Source organism: Typopeltis vanoorti, chromosome 22 (assembly GCF_054136105.1).
Source record: "Typopeltis vanoorti isolate ZY-2024b chromosome 22, IOZ_Tvanoo_1.0, whole genome shotgun sequence".
Lineage (NCBI taxonomy): Eukaryota > Metazoa > Arthropoda > Arachnida > Uropygi > Thelyphonidae > Typopeltis > Typopeltis vanoorti.
The window spans coordinates 33,733,441-33,753,101 of record NC_143570.1 but is presented as its reverse complement, the minus strand read 5'-3'; the positions used below and the strand labels follow the sequence as shown (position 1 = coordinate 33,753,101).

The 19,661-nt window shown below is 36.6% G+C and overlaps 1 protein-coding gene across 4 annotated transcripts in view; it reads right to left on the bottom strand.

Moving 5' to 3' along the window:
• The window catches only part of LOC150094292 (protein kinase C-like 3), a 289,221-nt gene that overhangs the window by 159,472 nt on the left and 110,088 nt on the right, over window positions 1-19,661 (bottom strand). For all 4 annotated transcript variants that reach the window (XM_090412158.1, XM_090412160.1, XM_090412159.1 and 1 more), the window contains 2 exons: window positions 18,816-18,913; window positions 9,125-9,261 (listed from right to left, as the gene is read on the bottom strand). In XM_090412158.1, the coding sequence (XP_090268284.1) occupies window positions 9,125-9,261; window positions 18,816-18,913 (235 nt within the window). The remainder of the gene's footprint in view (window positions 1-9,124; window positions 9,262-18,815; window positions 18,914-19,661) is intronic.

Sequence of the window (19,661 nt, the reverse complement as noted above, 5' to 3'; positions counted from 1 at the left end):
CACACTACCACTGTTTCCACGGCCAAGTACTTCTGTCTCTTTAATACCACTCTCCTGATCTTTTACTTCTGATCTCTTGTTTACATCGCACTGTACTTCCAACTATCTACACTTTCTCCAGTGCACTCAGTCCAGAGCAAAAATGTAACCCATCACACCTGTATAATTCCATTCTTCCCTCAAACACATGACATACATCCACAAACTGTACTCCCTTCTCCTCACACAGCTCCATTAGCATACATTCATGATTCTCTCTCTGTCTAAACTCACATTTGTCATACCTCGGCAACACCCTGACAACCTTTCCCACCACACTGTTATCTTTCACTCTTCTCAATGACCCTCCTGATATTTACCCTTACGTGCTCCTTATGTCCACTTAAATCATTTGTTCCCACAACCACTAAGTAATACTGGTGATATTCTTTGATAAAATCAATGAAAATACAAAATCATGGTGAAATACTGAATTAAAGAAGTAGATGTTGAATTATGTAGTACGTGGATGATAAAGTAGTGCAGGATAGTGCAGTATAAGGATTAAGTAGTGCAGATAGTAGGTTGTGTGGGTAGAGTCCTATGACTGAGTCCTTGGCCTCCATGAAGGTGTCACATAATAATTACAATAACATGGACACCCAAAAAGTGAACAAATGATTATATAGGTCTTTTTTTTTATTACTGACCTTTAATTAAAGTAAACAGGAAAGAGCTCTGGAGTTGAACTAAGGGATAATGATGTATATGAAAATTATCATAACTAAACAAATATATCATCATCATGATTACATGCCACTTCAGAAAAACTCACTCACTGCAGGAGGACACTCTACTCTACTCCACACTATGCTACACAATCCACTTTTGGGACTATTATATTATATTACATAAAAATTTAAACTGATTAGTCAACTAACATTGCTTGTTGCCTACCAAGGAAAAATAAAGAATCATAAAATAAGTGATATTCTTTGATTAAATCAATAAAAATACAAAATCACAGTGAAATACTGAATTAAAGGATGATTTAGTTTCAAAATAAAAGAAAATCATGCAAAGTTGCATGATTTTCTAACCTTCACAGTGCATAAAATAAAATGAATATTTTTTGAAACTAGATATCAATAATAAACAAATGTCTCACTTTATTATACAGAGATCATCACAAAGTGGTGCACTGTATAGGTTGCTGGTGATTAGCGCTACTGAAAGATAAGTCATTTTTTAATAATTTAGTTAATAATAATAATAGGTTGATTCACTGTAGTCTGTTTTATAAGGGTGATAGACTGAGTTATTTATTTTAAGTAAATTGTGTATTTTTGTTTAAATTTGATATTGTCAGTATGGAGCTTGTATGTGGTTGAACAATGGCAGTAAAGACATCATTGTTGGGTTAATCAAATTTACATGATATTGTTCAGTGCAGTGTGTGTAAAATGTATTCATCGCAAAAGCTGAAGGATTTATGGAAGCTGAGCGAAACTGGTTAGCAGTACAGTATGTGTTTTATGAGTGAGTGCTAGTTGGATGGAAAGATTGAAGCAAGTGTTAGTAGAGTAGACAGTATTAAAAGTAGACTGGAAAACATTAATTCTGGAATTAATGTCGAACATGCAGTGGTGGAAATGGCACTATAATGAAACTGGCACAAAAGTTAATAATATTAGTGATGCTATCCAGATGCAGAAAGAACTGATTGTCTTTGTTGGCACTAATGACCTAAGAGGTGAGAAGTATTCTATAAGGAACAATGTGAAGGAGTTGTTGAACAAATCAAAAAAGAAGAGTGAGAAGGTTAAGACTATGATAGTCCTGTCATGCCACAAAAGAGATAAACTGAGGAGGAGAGCATTGATAGCAAACCAATCAATATGCAGGTTGTGCAGAATTTGTGAACCTATGGTCTGAGTTTGACAGAAAAAAGATTTGTATAATGTTGACAGTCTGCATTTAAATAGTTTTGGTGTCAAGTGTCTAGAGAGAAAGCTTTGTTCACCGAGAGTGCTGAAGTGCAAAGTCAGGAAAACTTAAGCAATTAGGGTGGATGCAGGTAATTATATGTGTGTGAAGGCACCCTTGAGAGTGTGAGAATGACCAACAAATGCAGAATCTAGTCTCTCACAAAACAATATCAAATCAAGTAGTCAATTTAGGAAGTAAATGTGGATGGGAGCCTAAAGTGATGCTACAGTTTCATATACTAATGCCAGAAGTATCAAAAACAAAGAGAGAAGTTATAAGCATTAGTGGCTTTGGCTAACAGCCAAGGCCACTATAACTTTCAACAAGGTTGATTTACAGGGATAGAATCTGAAGGGTTTAACATTTTCAGAGATGATAGAGAAGATAGAATGTGGTTAGGGGTACTGCTGATGATAGCAGATGAACTGCAACCAAAAAGAATAGGATGAGACAGGCAGGATGTTATTTTAAAGCAGTCTGGCACAATATTGAGGCCAATAAGACAAAATATATGGTTGCTACTATTGGCCAGGAGGGTCCAGGGATAATCACAAAGACATGCATCAGCAAATTAGTACAAAGAGTAATTATTATGGGGACTTCAATTTTATGAAGATACAGGTTAGAAGTAAGAAAGATCACAAGGCAGGAAAGAAATGGAATTTATACACCTACTGAGAGATAATTACTCAAAGCAGCATGTGATGGAAGGGATTCAAGGTACAAGAGTAGATAATTATTTAATTAAGCAGGTATCTCTATGGCAACAAAAGACTCACTGTGGGAGACCCACACTACCTATTATTCATAATACCTTATCATACATCTCCTAAAACTTATTCACTGCAGGGACACACAACTACCTCTGGCAATCCATTCACAATCATTACTGCGCTCATACTCATCTATTCCAGGGGTGGCCATTTCTGCACAATCATTTATTCACTGTCCACGCGGTTAGCCTAGTGGCTGTGTGCTTCGCAACCGTATGACTGGAGAAGGAGTGTCCCAGGTTTGATTCTCGTCGAAGATGTGAGGAATTTGAGGATCTTCCTCAGCCATAGCCAAGTTAGCCGGTCTTGAGCACGGGCAGTAGGGTTTTTTCCACCAGTTTATCTGGCGTTTTTCATCCTGCAAGCAGGCAAACCGGCCCCGTGAACACACACGTATCTACAGCCATAAATACTTAACCCCCCATGAAGGGGTTCAACTAGTCCCAATAGGGATGGGAGAGAAAAAGGGAGGAAACTCCATATGAATAAATTTCATTCACTTACTCTTATTTGTCGCATGGGTGGCTAGATACATGCTTGATTGCTTACCCCATAATATCTCTAGTTTCCCTAATTTTGCACTTCCAACCTCTCACTGAACAACATTTTCTCCAAGCATTTAACTCCAAAATCATTCAAATGCAGCCCATCAAGCATATACAGGCCCTTTCATCCATTGAATTCATTACACACATCTATAAACTGCACACCATTCCTCCTGCACAATCTTCTCATTACTAATGAGTCAATCAATTATAAGATCAGAAGAGCAGTCCATAATCAAGGTGGTGATGTTTCCTCCTATTTGGGAAAGTGACCATGCAATTTTGACTTGGGATGTTGTAACGTATGATGAATATTCTGTCAAGAAGGGATATTCATCATACGTTACAATATCTCAAGTCAAACCTGCATGGTCCTCATAAGTCTATCATAATGACCTACTAACAATGCAAGTAGGTCATTATGATAGACTTATGAGGAAGCTTGAAGCTGTTCCATGACAGGATATTAGTAGTGCATGGAAGATAATTAAGGACATCTGGAAGAAGAAATATCACATTGTATACCCAAGGTCAGGAGAGTTAATCAGATAGGAATTAAATGGATGAGTAGTATCATTAAGCATGACCTAAAAAAGAATTATTGCAGAGGGTATATATAAAAAAAAAGGTGACCAGTAAGCTCATGAACAGTACAAGGGTCAGGCAAGAAAGGTGAGCAACATTGTATGGTAATGCAAATCAGATTATGAGAAAAAAGCTAGCCGAGTAGGCCAAAGGAAATCCCAGAGTTCTTTTGCTAGATGGCAAGAAACAAGAAGAATGACTATGGAAGGATAATGAGTGCTAATGGTAGGGAGGTGACAGAAGCAGACAAGGGTATATCATTCAAGTGAAGTTACTGATGTAACATATGTGACAGGGACTGGTGTGGGAATAGAGGTGGATGAACTGGAGGTTCTTATGATATTGCAGAATCTCAATGTAAATATAGCTGTGGGATTAGATGGGCTATCAGCTCACATTTAGAAGGTGCAAGGGAACTGCACCTTTTAAATGTGACTAGGCTCTAAGTCTCAGCTCTGCAGGGTTCCAAGACAATGGAAAGGGGGGAAAATAAGGCTATAAGATTGCAGTAGTAAATTATAGCCCAGTCAGTATCTCAGGAGTGGTGGTAAAAGTACTGGAAAATCTGGTCAAAAAGAGAATTCAAGAATGAGTAGATACTCTATGAGGGGCAACATCCTTTGTGAAGGGTCAGTCACGTGTTAGTAATTAACTTTATATAACAGAGTGACAACTGAATTCAATAGAATGACTGCACAATGATTCTGCTGGATTTTGCAAAGATACTTGACAGAATACCACATGGAATTCTCTGAAGCATTTACAACAAATGGGAATGGATAGACATGAAAAAATAATATATGGAGTAGCAGAATCCAGGAGAATGCTGGTGACTAGTGGAGTGCTGAAAGTTTCTATGTTAGGGCCATTGCTGTTTTTTTTTTTTTTTGTTTGTTTGTTTTTGTACATAAATTATTATTATTATTATTATCTCGGGCAACCCCAAGGAGTCGACAGACTTATCGTGGGAGGCCCAAGCATCATATCAAGAGCAACTATTCGACATTCACACAGTATCTGTCATACCTCGCCTTGAACTCATTCACAGTCATAGCACCCACAACAGACTCTGGCAGCTTATTCCACTCATTCACCATAGTAAAAAACCTAGTTCTAACACTCCTATGAATGATATAGGAAATAATCTAAAGAGAAATATTCAGTTATTTTATGATGCTGCAAAATTGGATAGAGTAATAGTTAATGAAGGCAATGCAGAGAGCATGCAGGATGATTTAAATAGGCTGTCAGTATGGGAAAAAGAATGGGTCTCAGTTTAATGTGGAGAACTATAAAGTTACGTATTTTGGGATAAATAGATTACAAGCTGTGTACCACATTGATGGAATTATTCTCCAGGAAATAGATGAAACTAAGTATTTAGGGTAGTGGTGGTGGACAGAGAGAGTTGAAATTTAGAGGGCATATTGCTAAGGTAGTTAAGATAGCTCATAAGATTACTTGGCTATTGAAGAACACAAAAAAGTAGGATAAGGAAGTTGTTATTCCTCTTTATAAGGCGTTCATATATCCACATTTGAATTACAGTGCACAGGTCTGGTGGAGAGGATTTAGAGGTGAGCAACTAAGATGGCAAGTTGTCTCTGAAATGCTCCCTATGAAGATAGAATTGAAGGTTTGAGGGTTGCAGAAGTTGGCTGACAGGCAAAAAAAAAGGGGGTATGATAGAAACATTTAAGCTACTTAAAGCATTTTATAGGATTAATGCAGAAGTATTTTAGCATTTGGCTGGGGGAGGGAGAGAACAAGAAGTTATCACTGAAAGTTGAGTAAGAGTATAGTTAATGTGTGTCGGGGGGGGGGTGAGGAGTAGATTTTTTGTTTGGAGAGTAATGAATGAATGGAATGGGATGGGATGCCACGGACAGTTGTGAGTTCTGCAGAACAGACAGTTCTGCTAATGCCTATACAATAATAACAATAACATATTAGTTATTAATTTTTATAGCTATTTTAGCCTATTTTTGTTTAGGAGTACCCCTTTTTATAATGTCATTGGCTTTTTACTCAATTTTTAGGGCATTACTGATGTTTTAAAGACAGACACATGAAGAATAATTTTGGACATACCTTTGTAGGATGTTCCTTGTTGTCTTCTTATTGAGCAGCATCCAGCATATGGTGATATACATTTGTATTACTGATGAAGTATGACCGAAAGGAGGAGGGGGGGGGTTTGGAAAAGTGAAGATAGAGAGATGTGGGAGAACTGCAGGTGAGGCAAGAGGTATATGAATTTTAAAACTTGGGTTTTAAAATTTATGGCCACATAAACTCAATCAATGCAACAATTTAATCTTCCTTATTCTGATGCTCTTGGCATTCATAAATAAGCATAACAACCCATTCCTTGTCTATAACCAGTCCTAGTCATGCTTTCCCCCATCTGTGACTTCTCCTTACTTACTTGCTCCTGTCTGCTCACCTTCTATCCCATATACCACCCCCCCCCATGTATTCAAGGTTGTTCCCTTCCTATGATGACCATCCACATACATGCATTCATTACTACTTTAGAATTCACTCTCCTTACACCATGTCTCCCTTACCCCCCCCCCCAGCCAACTACATTCACAACCACATCAGTTTCACCTGGTCCACCCTCCTGCAAATTCACATCATCTCTGAGTTCCACTGATACCTTGTTTCACTCATTTCACTTTTTTCCAGCAGCAGCCTTTCCAAACAACTCACTTCAAAACCATTCAGATGCAGTTCATTGCTCTTATAAAGTTCCATTCATCCCTCAAACTCATTCCACACATTCACGAACTACACTCCTTTCTCTTCACACATTTCCACTAACATTTCATTCAAGATCTTTGCTCTCCACTGCAACTCATCATTGTCATACCTGGGAAACAACTACCCTTCCAGCCACACTGTTGTCTTTCACTCTCTTCAATCTCCTGATATCCAATCGTGCATTCTCCCTGTGCCCAACCAAATCATTCATACCAATCACAACCACTAGTCCTCACATGCTTACGTCTCATATAAAGTGCTTCAATCACCCTGTCCATTCTTCCTCCTAAAAAACAGACTTCAGACTAGAAAACACCCTCTCATCCATCATACCTCTTATGATAGAATCTCCATATAGTAAAATTCTTGAGTCATTTGCTATATCTTTCTCTCCACTATCTTTCATGCTCTTCTGTTGTTCATATTCACCATACATTTAACTGCATTCTGTACATGCCTCATTTCATTGCTCATCTTAATTATTTCATTCTTCAATTCTTGCATTTCAGAAATTGTTCTTGCTACTGCTTTATCAGTCAGAATGTTCTTCCATTCCTGCAGTCACACCAGCTCTTGCTTTGTCAGTCAGGTGCACTTCTGTTCTGTATCTATGCCTGGTTTACCTTTTTTTAATCATTTTTGTATTCATATTCTCCACCCTCATATTCTCACACTCACCTTTCTGGCTATCATTTTCAGTCTAACATTCATTACTGCCTGGTATTCTTTACAACAATGAATCATACATAAGATGACATAAAAATTGGGTTTAATAGGTTGGAGATTTTGATACAAACTATTAGCCTACTAGTTTTGCCACATTAACCGGTGGCTTCTTCTGGGCCAGATAAATCTACACACATAACAGCTTAAAAACAAAAACGAGCATAAGTTATGAATTAATACATAACTGAAAGATGAAAAAATATCAAATTCATAGGAACTGTTACACAAACACATGGAGCGTGGATGTTAGCACTTAGTCAGTCATTGTTAAGTAGGTGCGTCCTATAATTGGCTGCGAAGTTGAACTCTGATGTGTTGAGAGATCTTATGACTGATTTCCAGATATCACAGAGGATCATCCCTTGATTTCTGTTCAGGGTGCTTTGTGAGCAGATAACTATTGCATCTTCTTTCATGTTGGGGAGCTGTAGTCCTCTTCTATGTATGGAATAGTACTTTTATCTCATTCAGTGTAATGGTTAGTGCTGGAAAAATGGATGGCTAAACCAGAATTGTCCTCTCTGTTGTTGTTGTTGTTGTTTGCGTCTCCGATGTGCTCCTTTTTGTCTTATTTCTTGACTTCTAGAAGTTTGTCAGATGTAATTCAGGCCGCAAGAACGAGGAATGTTGTAAACTCCAGGGTGTTTATTGAAAGGATTCTTGTCTTTAAGTGAATGTAACATGTTGCATACTGTCTTCATTGGTTTGAAGACAACTCAAATGTCGTGAGGCCTTATCAGATTGGCAATTTTTTGTGAAAGTGTGCCAGCAAAAGGAATGGAAATAGAAGTCCTGTGATGAGTTTCTTGGATTTGCTGTTGAGAGGGAGGGGGGGGGTGGAGAAAAGTATTCTTTTATTATTTTTTTGGATATCCATTGTTTGTTAATGTTTGAAGAATAAAATCTAATTCATCTGTTAATACTCTGTCATCTCTTATGATAGAGGTTGCTCTGTTTTTTAGCATATGTATAATGCTTAATTTTGTGAAATATGGTGTGATGAGGCGAAATGCAGGTAACGGCCTGTGTAGGTCAGCTTGCAGTTTTTGTTTTTAAGCTGTTATGTGCAGGGTCTGGCTGGCCAAATGGTTAGCATATCCGCTCTCCAGCCAAAAGGCTGCGGGTTCGAATCCTACCGTGAGCATGGATATTTGTGAGTGTCTGTGGAAATACTAGCAGTCGACAGTAGATGGCATTAGTGGATTGAGTAGTGGAGACAGAGTTGTAGAGCAGGTGCCCTCCCTCGATGAGTCCTTGGATTCCCTAGAGGTGTCAAATAATAATAATAATTTATCTGGCCCAGAAGAAGCCACCAGTTAATGTGGCGAAACTAGTAGGCTAATAGTTTGTATCAAAATCTCCGACCTAATAAACCCAATTTTTATGTCATCTTATGTAGTATATAGTGGTCAAAAAAAAAAACATTCATCATAACAATGAATCATGTTAGTGATGTCCACACCACTCAATACACACACACTTGATTTTCATGCTGAATGTCTGATTGATTTAATTCTTACTGTCATTTTTGACCAACTGATCTGATCATGATTAATAATATTTGATCATCATTATAATAATTATAACATTCTTATTATTATTAATTTGAACAACAAATATTAGCTATTATAATGCATATTCTAACAAATCTACCAGTTTACTAGAGCAAAATTAACATATATTTTCTTTATTATGATAAATGAGAAAAGTTTAACAATTCAGTATTATAAATTATCTTAATTTTGGTATTAATATCATTACCTTTTTTATGAAGATAGTTAACTGCAATAACTATTTGTAAAACGCATTTCTGGACTAAATCTTCTGGCATTGGTCCATAGGTCTGTAAATAGTTAAGAAGATCCCCACCAGGAACATATTCCAGAAGAAGACAAAAGCTGAAAATTTACATATTCCTGTGTTTTAAAAAAAGAATCAGGTAAACAATAAATACAAAAATAAATAACAGTTTTCATCAGAGAACCAACAGTTTGAGACAGTTGTCAGGCCAGTGAAACCTAAAAGTACTAATAAAAGGCAACTACATGGCTCAGGATTTTTCCCAATCAAAGGGCTGAATATCTTTTCATTCTTTCAACTGTGCTACATAGGCACTAATTCTGTTTATAGGGGATTTTATGCAGAAATATATCTACCCTATAATATAAAATGATAAGCCTTTTTCTGTAACGTTTTTGTGTCATGTTTTTTGTCAAGTTATTTGAAACATTTTGAAACTCAGAGGCTACCCTGAGTATCGAGTCATCAGAATTCAAAGAGAACTGGCCTACCAGAGCCCGGAACTCGGGGGTGGGAGGTGCAGGTGCCGGGGGGGAGGGCTTTCGAGTCTTCAAAATTCAAGTCATCAGAATTCAAGGAGAACTGACCTACCAGTCTGGAACCTGGGGGGGAGCCCCCCTAGTGTGTGTGTGTGTGTAAGGGTCACTTAAGGATCAAATCAAATAACTGGAAGGACACCTCCACATTGCTTTTAAAGAATGTGGAGAACTGACTGTGGGTTCTGACCTAATGTCCCATTCTCACCTTCACTTAGTGTGCCCCATTAGTAAGTATCTGGATACTGAACAAACCAGGATGGGCAGGAAATTTGGGACTTAGATGACCAAGTTGTACTCTCTCTATTGGTTTAAACTACAAATAATATGATGGTGCAACATCATGAGATTTCATGCTGACTGGGGTGTCACCTGGTTAAACAAGTTTCCCACTGTTTTTGTCAGGGAACCAGGGTGAGCAAGGAAAAGCCTACTATTATAACAGACTCAAGATCCAGCATCTAGAAGAAGAAACAAACCCAATGTCAGAAAAAGTGAAGATAGCAACCATCAGCATAAGGAGTACTAATGGAAAGGAAATTGAATGTGTAGAAGAACTGGAAAAGCAACACTGAAACAAAAAACACAAAAACAGGTATCACAGGTGCTGGCCTGGTTGGCTGAGTGGTTAGCATATCTGCTCACCAGCCAAAAGGCTGCTGGTTTGAATCCCGCCATTAGCATGGATGTTTGTGATTGTCTGTGAAAATCTAGTGGTGGTGGTGGTGGGTGATAGATGGCGTTGGCATAGATGATGGTGATGGTAGTTGCGGTTGATGGAGACAGAGAGTTGTAGAGTAGGTGCCCTCCCTTGATGAGTCTTCGGACTCCCTGGACGCATCATGTAATAATAATATAAAAAACTTACTAAATAATGAGTATCAGATGTTATATTCAGTCAATAATAATCAGGGAAAGGAAGGAGAAGCAATAGCATTCAACACCAAACATGAATATAAACTTCTTGATTGGAAAGCAGTTTCAAGTAGTGTTATGTGGATGAACTTCAAAATTGAGAAATGGACAATGAAACGTATTTATGCTCATGATAATCCCATAGAACAGAGCTTCCCAAACTGGGGGCCGTAAGTTTTGTTGAGGGGGAGCCCTGAAATAATGAAAACAAATTCAAAATGTTTTAAGACTAAGTAGTTCTTTTTTTTAATCTTAAAAGAAACGTATTTAATTTTTATTATTTATTTTTTGTTATTTTTTATATTTTAATGGAAAAAATACTGCGGAGCAGAAAGCAAACGGAGAAACTACTGCTCTACCTTATCTCCAGAACAACCACCATGGCGAGCAAACCCTTACAATTGGCCCAAAGTTCCCGGCGTCCCTTAAATGGGACAGGGGTGCGAAGAATCTCCGGGCTCAAAATGGTGTCCACTTTTAAAATTGCAACTTGGAATGTCAGAACTCTGTATGAAGCTGGCAAATTAAGAAATGCCACAAGAGAAATGAAGAGGCTGGGCATCCGGAGTTTGGGAATTTGCGACACAAGATGGCCAGGATCTGGAAAGTGTCAACAAGATAATATGACAATGTATTACTCTGGGAATGATGAGAACAAACATCGACATGGTGTAGCTGTAATAGTAGATGAAGAAATCAATAAATCAGTAATAAATTGGATTCCATTTTCTGAAAGGATAATGCTGTTACAACTTAAGGGAAACCCCGTTAACATAAATATCATCCAAGCTTATGCACCCACAGCTGACAAAAGTGAAGAAGATGTTGAAGAGTTTTATGAACACCTAAAAGAGATTAAAAACCTAACAAAGAAACATGATATAAACATAGTGATGGGTGACTTCAATGCAAAAGTGGGAAGAGGGGGCGATGGAGAAATTGTTGGCGAACATGGCTTAGGCACCAGAAATGACAGAGGAGATCGCCTAGTCCAATTCTGTCAGGAAGAAGATCTAACAATAGCAAATACCTGGTTTAAACTTCCACCAAAAAGACTGTACACTTGGAAATCGCCTCAAGATAACCAACATAATATTGTCAGAAATCAAATTGATTATATACTGATAAATAAAAGATTCCACAGTAGTATAAAGAGTGCAAAGACTTATCCTGGAGCAGATATCTCATCAGACCACAATCCCATAGTTGCAGAAGTACGTCTTAGATTAAAATCAGCTAAAAAAATCACAAAAGAAGAAAAAGAAAATTGATGTAGAAAAACTGAAAGACCCGAACATAAATAAAAGTGCCAAGACACAGCTTAGCCTGCGATTACAACAGATTAACATAGAAGAAAATAAAAGTGTGGAATCTCTTTGGAATAGCTTAAAGAATGCCATCGTAACAACAAGTATTGAAGAAGTAGGTTATGTGAATAATATAAAACAACAGGAATGGATGACAGATGAGATTCTTTCTCTTATTGATACAAGAAGAATGTATAAAAACAAAGACCTAGCCAGGTATACAGAAACGCATAACATCATCAAGAAAAAAATAAAAGAAGCCAAGGAAAATTGGATGAAAAATTTATGTACTGAAATTGAACTGCTTCAGAAACAACGTGATAATTTCAATCTGTATAAGAAAATCAACGAAATTTCCGGAAAACTGAGGAAAAAGCAAATAGTGTCTCTAAGAGACGAAAATGGAAAAATAGTTCTAGAAGAAGAGAATAAAGCACAGATTTGGATAAAATATGTAACAGAACTTTTCAATGATACTAGACAGAAGCCTATAAATATAAAAGATAACATTCAAGGACCAGCAATCATGAAATGCGAAATAGAGAATGCTATACAAACAAGTAAAACAGGAAAAGTCAGTGGACCAGATGGTGTGCAAACAGAATTTTTAAAATTAATCGAACCAGATAACATCAAACTTCTTGAAAAACTATTTAATAAAATATATGAAAGTGATGAATTTCCATCAGATTGGCTCAAATCTACATTTATCACTATCCCAAAGAAACCCAAAGCGAATTCCTGTGGTGACTTCAGACTTATTAGTCTAATGAGCCAAGCATTAAAAATATTTTTGAAAGTGATTCAGAATCGCATTTATAGAAAAAGTGAAGAAACTCTAAGTGAAACACAATTCGGCTTTCGGAATGGTTTTGGTACTAGAGAGGCCCTTTTCTGTACCCAAATATTGATACAAAAATGCATAGAAAAACGGAAATCTGTCTTTATGTGTTTCATAGATTTTGAAAAAGCATTCGACAAAGTCAGATACACCAACTTAATAGAAATCCTTCACCAAATAAGGCTAGACGAACAAGACATAAGACTAATAACAAATCTGTATTGGAATCAGTCAGCTACCGTTCAATTAGACAACATTACCACCAGTGATATTAACATCAAAAGAGGAGTGAGACAAGGATGTGTGCTCTCACCACTCCTGTTCAACATATATGCAGAGGTAATCTTTAAAAAAGCATTGGAAGAATGTCCAGAGGGAATCACAATAAATGGAAAGATTGTTAACAACCTTCGATATGCAGATGACACCGTGCTAATTGCAGATAACATTATGGATCTCCAAAAACTTGTTGACAGAGTATACATAGAAAGCCAAAGAATGGGAATAAATATAAACATCAACAAGACAAAATACATGATCATCAGCAAACATCCAGCCTCATCAATGAAACTGACACTCAATGGGAAAAATATTGATCAAGTGTCAAGATATAAATATCTTGGTTGCTGGCTTAATGAACGGTGGGATCCAGAAATAGATATAAAGACAAGGATTGAAGTTGCACGGCAGTCCTTCATGAAAATGAGAACACTATTCTGCAATAAAGACCTAAACATGGAAGTCAGATGCCGAATGCTGAAATGTTACGTGTGGTCTATTCTGCTCTATGGAGTTGAAACATGGACATTGAAGGCGACAACCATCAAGAAAATCGAAGCCTTTGAGATGTGGCTATACAGAAGAATGCTAAAGATATCATGGACAGAAAAAATTACCAATGAAGATGTCTTAAAATCCATTGGCAAAGCTAAACATCTTGTACAAATAATCAAGAAACGAAAAACATCATATCTTGGACACATCATGAGAAACAGCAAATACCAACTTTTACAAACTATTTTGGTAGGAAGAATTGATGGCAAAGGAACTAGAGGAAGAAAAAGAATATCATGGTTTGACAACATCAAGACGTGGACAGGAAAGAGCAGTGCACAACTGCTCAGATTAGCACAAGAGCGCAGTTTGTTCGCCAAGATGGTCGCTGACCTTCGATAGAAGATAGCACAATAAGAAGAATGGAAAAAAATCACACATTGGTGTTGGTTCACAAATTTTGCTTCCTGCATATATCCCCACTTAATGAATATTAATAAATATATGCTATTCATATAAGTTTCAAAGGTATTGATAAGAAGCACAAAAAAGATTACAAATGCAAAATCTTGAATATAATTTGTATTGAATATAAATACAATAAATATTATAATAATATATGTCTGTATTATGATTTTTTTCAATGGGGGGGGGGCTATGAAATATTTTAATTTTTACGAAGGGGGGCCTTTACATCCATAAGTTTGGGAAGCACTGCCATAGACGGTTCTAAAGAAAAAGGAAAGGAATTTTTCAAGCTACTAGAGCAGGCAGTTGACATAAAGAAAATGGAAAAAGTTACTAAAAATTACTATTATTATTAGACACCTCCAGGGAGTCCAAAGACTCATCGAGGGAGAGCACCTGCTCTACAGCTCTGTCTCCACTCAATTCACCAATTGACCTCAACTCCACCAACGCCATCTACCGCCGACCACCACTGGTATTTCCACAGACAATTACAAACATCCATGCCCACGGCAGGATTTGAACCCACAAACTTTAAGTTGGAGAGTGGATACGCTAACCACTCGGCCAGCCAGGCTGTGCAATGAAGTTTATGTACAATTTGTAATTTTTATAAGTTTATACTATTATTTGTTTCATAACTCACATGAATTACCTCAATTAAATAAAAATATTTTTTTGTTGGATATGTCGTTTATATAATTAAAAAAAAAATAATTTCAGAACATAACCCTACTTTTTCTATGTGATCGGAGTCTCGCATAACGCAATTTATATAATGCGGCATTTCTATGGAACCTACCATCCGCGTTATATAAGGTTTACCTATATAAAGAAAAATGTAAGAAAGCTAAACTATGTGTAAAAGCTAAACAAAGGAAGGTGGCAAAATATTCTGGTGGCTATTGAAAAAAAAAGTGACATGAAAACTGAAGATAAAGATATTCTAGTTGTCTGAAGTAATTCCTTTTAAATATTGCTAAATGAAACAAGCAGTGTCAGCACAGTAGTAGAACATACTCAACAGAAATGCAATTAAGACACATATCCACATTTAAAGTAGAAAAAGCCATCAAAAACTTGAAATGCGAAAAGGCAGCTGGAGTAGATTATATATGACCAGACATTCGACAGTAGTTGCACTGCATAATTCAGAAAAAGGGAAATAAAATTAAATGTAAGAATTAGAGGAATTTCCCTATTGAGAATTTCTAGTAAGATTTATGCAAACATATTTGAGAAATGGCTAAGAAAAATTGTGGAAGGAAAGCCTGGTGAAAAACGAGATGGATTTAGGCCAAATAGAGATTGTCAGGATCAGATTTTCACTTCAAGAAAAATAGTTCAGAAATCTTGGGAATATAATAAGGATCTGTATTTAAGTTTTGTAGATCTGGAAAAGGCATATGACAAGGTGCCATAAGGAAAACTCTTCAAAACACTACAGTTATGGTGTAAATGGGACATTAAATTGAGCAATACATGGTATCTATTTAAACTAAGTCAGCAGCTAGAATTGAAGGAGATACAAGAAGATGGTTTGATGTTAAATCAGGTGTGTGACAAGGGTGTGAATTCTCTCTACTGATATTCATTATCTATATGGATCACTTTATGAAGGAAAGTGGTATTAAACCTGATATCAAAATTGGTGATGTTAATCTCAGCTCTTTACTTTATGCTGATGATGTTATACTTCTAAATAAATCCAGTACAAGTCTGCAAAATTCCCTGACTAAATTGAATAAATGTTGTAAAACATTTGGTAGGAATATCAGCAATAAAAAGACAAAAGACAATGAAAATAGTCAAAAAAATTGTAAACATCAACTATATCCTGAATGAAGAACTTATAGAACAAGTAAAACATTTCAGCTATTATTATTATTATTATTACATAACACCTCCAGGGAGTCCATGGACTCATCGAGGAAGGGCACTTGCTCTACAACTTTCTGTCTCCATTATCAGCTCCATCTTCAACGAACTGCATCTACACCAATAGCATCTATTTGCAGGAGGTAACAGCTGAGTGTATACCTAGAGTCCGAATAATAAATCAAGTAGGGGTTAAATGGATGAATAACACCATTAAACTTGAGCTGCAAAAAAAGAAACAACTGTTGAGGGAATTTAAGGAGAAAGGTGACCTGCAGGCACACGAATGGTATAAAGTCAGGCCAGAAGGGTAACGAGTGTGGTAAGAAAAGCAAAAGCAGATTATGAAAGGGAATTAGCCATGCAAGCTAAAGAGAATCCCAAACAGTTTTTTTGATATGCTGCAAGTAAAAGAAAAAATGTATACAGCAGAATGATTTTAAGGAATGTTGATGGTAGGGAGGTAACCGAATCAGTTGATATGGTGGAATTACTTAGCGAGCACTTTGCAAGAGTATATCATCCAGGTGGTGATACTGCAGGAATGAAGGAACCAATAGCTTATACAGGGATTATGGTGAATGAAGTGGAGGTGAATAGTTTATTACAAAACCTTAATGTGACTACATCTGTGGGATTAGATGGTATACCAGCTCGGGTTGTACGTGAAGCGGCTAAAGAATTGTCAGTGCCCTTGACCATTTTGTTTAATTTTTGAGTCTCAGGTCTGGGTTAGTCCCGAGGGAGTGGAAAGAGGAGAAAATAATTCCACTGCACAAAGGAGGTTCCAAAACTTCTGTTGCAAATTACTGACCAATCAGCATATCAGGAGTCGTTGTAAAGTAGTCAAGAGAAAAATACAGGAATGGATAGATGAAAATGAGATACTGTATGGGGGACAGCATGGTTTTGTGAAGGGTAAATCATGCCTCAGTAACTTGCTCATGTTTTATAACAGAGTGATGGCTGAACTGGATAAGGGTAATGGGTTTACAGTGATACTGCTGGACCTTGCTAAGGTCTTTGACAGGATACCAAATGGAATTCTAATCAGTAAACTGCAGCATATGGGGATGGATAGTAGGGTGATTGATGGAGAGATATCAGAGAGTAGTTTATTCAGGAGTAGAGTCCAAAAGACGGCCTGTGACTAGTGGTGTGCCGCAAGGTTCTGTTCTTGGACCACTATTATTTAATTTGTTCATTAACGATATAGGAAAGGATCTGAGAAGAACTGCTCATTTGTTTGCTGATGATGCAAAGTTGGATAGAGCAATTGTGAATGCACATGATGTCAAAATTTTGCAGGATGATTTGGTTAGTTTGGAGGACTGGGCTAAGGAGAATGGATGTCAATTTAATGTGCCAGAATGTTAGGTTATGCATTTTGGGGTGAAAAGATTAGCAGCAGTATACCACATTGGTGGAACTGTACTCCAGGAGATTGATGAGGCCAGGGATTTAGGAGTGCTGGTGGATAGGGAGTTGAAGTTTAGGGGGGGCACATTGCAAAACTGGCTAAATCAGCTCATCAAATCACTTGGTTACTAAAGAATACTTTGACGAGCAGAGACAAGCAAGTTATTGTTCCTCTGTATCAAGCCTTGATAAGACCACATCTTGACTACTGTGCCCAGATTTGGGAGTCCTTCTTGATGGGGAGGAAGTGGAGAGGATCCAGAGGCGAGTGACTGAGATGTAGCAGGTCTATGGAATGAACATTATGAGAACAGATTGAAGATTTGTGGGTTTCATAAATTAGTTGATAGGCGGAAAAGGGGTGATATGATTGAAACATTCAAATTACTGAAGGTTTCTATAAGATTAATTCAGAGGATATTTTTGAGAATAGGACTGCTGGTGGGAGGACTAGGGGCCACCCATGGAAACTGGGCAAGAGTGTGGTTAGCAAGGATGTTACAGCTATGGTTTTTACTTGGAGAGTGGTAAATGAGTGGAATAAGCTGCTAGAATCTCTTTTGGGTGCAATGACTGTGAATGAGTTCAAGGCAAAGTATGATAGATACTGTGTGAATGTTGAATAGTTGTTCTTGACATGATGTTAGGGCCTCCCTCGGTGAGTCTAAGGACTCCTTGGAGTTGCCTGTAATAATAATAATAATAATAACATATTGTCGACCACCACCACTAGACAATAGGATGGAAAATTAAAGTAAATTAAATCTTATTCCATATAAATAAACTTATATGGAATAAGAGAGATATTAGTCAAAACACTAAACTAGCTATATACAAGAAAGTGTTCAAACCAAGTTTAATTTATCAATCTGAGAGCTGGGTTACAAATAAAACACTTGATCAAAGACTGTAGACTACAGATATAAAAGTTCTGAGAAAAATTAGGAGAGTGACAGATGACATCAATTGCAGTATCACATTAAAAATGATGATATTAGGAAAGAACTTGCCATGTTAACATTCAGTAATGTGTTAGTAGAACTAATCTCATGCAAGGTCACTTACGGAGAATGGGAGAGGAAAGATTAGGAAAACAAGCATTCTTCACTAGATTGCAAGGGAAAAAAAAAAACATAGGAAGACCAAAATGTAGGCAGATTGATATAGTTAAAGTGTCTTAGAAGACAGAAATATAAGATCTGATAATGTTAGACTCTTGACAGACAACAGACTAGTCTGGAAGAAAATTGTTGATCGTAAGTTAGTAATGATGTTTTTTCGTGTAGTACTATCATAATATTCTGTACGTCCCTGTGAGGGTACATAATCAGAAATTTGATGATGATGATGATAAACATCATAATAAATGCATATTTAAAAAAACTGAATAAACCATTCCACTTGAAAATTTAAAAAAATTAAGTATTAAAATTTAATAAATTAAATGCAAATTTTAGCTAAGAAGAAAAAAAGCTATAACAAATCAACTAATCTTATGATGAATACAATATTACCTTTTTTCTGTTTCAAAGGCCTCATAAAGATGAACGAACTGTCCATGGTTTCTTACTGTTTCCAAAACTTTAGCCTCTGTTATAACTCGTCTTAAATCCTGGAAAAAAATTATTATAAATTTACAAATACCATTTAATTCCATTTAAATTATGTTTCACTGGTTAATTCTGATGAATCTTTGTATTCATAAGAATTCAAAATAATAAAAAGAAATGCTAATGGTAATAATGTGAATCTACAAAAACTCTACCATAATAAAAATGTTATAGAGAATCACTCAAAAATTAACTAAAAAAGTTAAACACAGCTACTACCATCGATGATGCTAATGAAATCTTAACAAAATCTCTCTTGAATTGTGCACTAAAAATAGGAGGTGTAAAAAGGCACCAAAGAGAGTCAAAACTAAGACAGGAAACATTAGATCTGATGAAGTAAAAGAAGAGATATCAAAAGAGATTTGAATGAGACCTTGGCCACGTGGTTAGTGTATCTGCTCTCCAGCCAAAAGACTGCAGGTTCGAATCCCGACGTGGGCATGGATGTTTTTAATTGTCTGTGAAAATATTAATGGTGATGGTAGGAGGCAGATGGTGTTGGTGTAGATGATGAAAGTATTTGAGGTTCATTGTAGTCGGTGGATGGAGTGGTGGAGACAGAGAGTTGTAGAGTAGGTGTCCTCCCTCGATGAGTCTTTGGACTCCCTGAAGGTGTCATATAATAATAATAAAAGAATATCCGGAAATTTGTAAATTCGGAAATTTGTAAAACTATATGCAAAAAGAAATGCAAATGAAAAATGAAATTAGATTATATAATGCTAGAAAATTAAAGAAACAATAGAA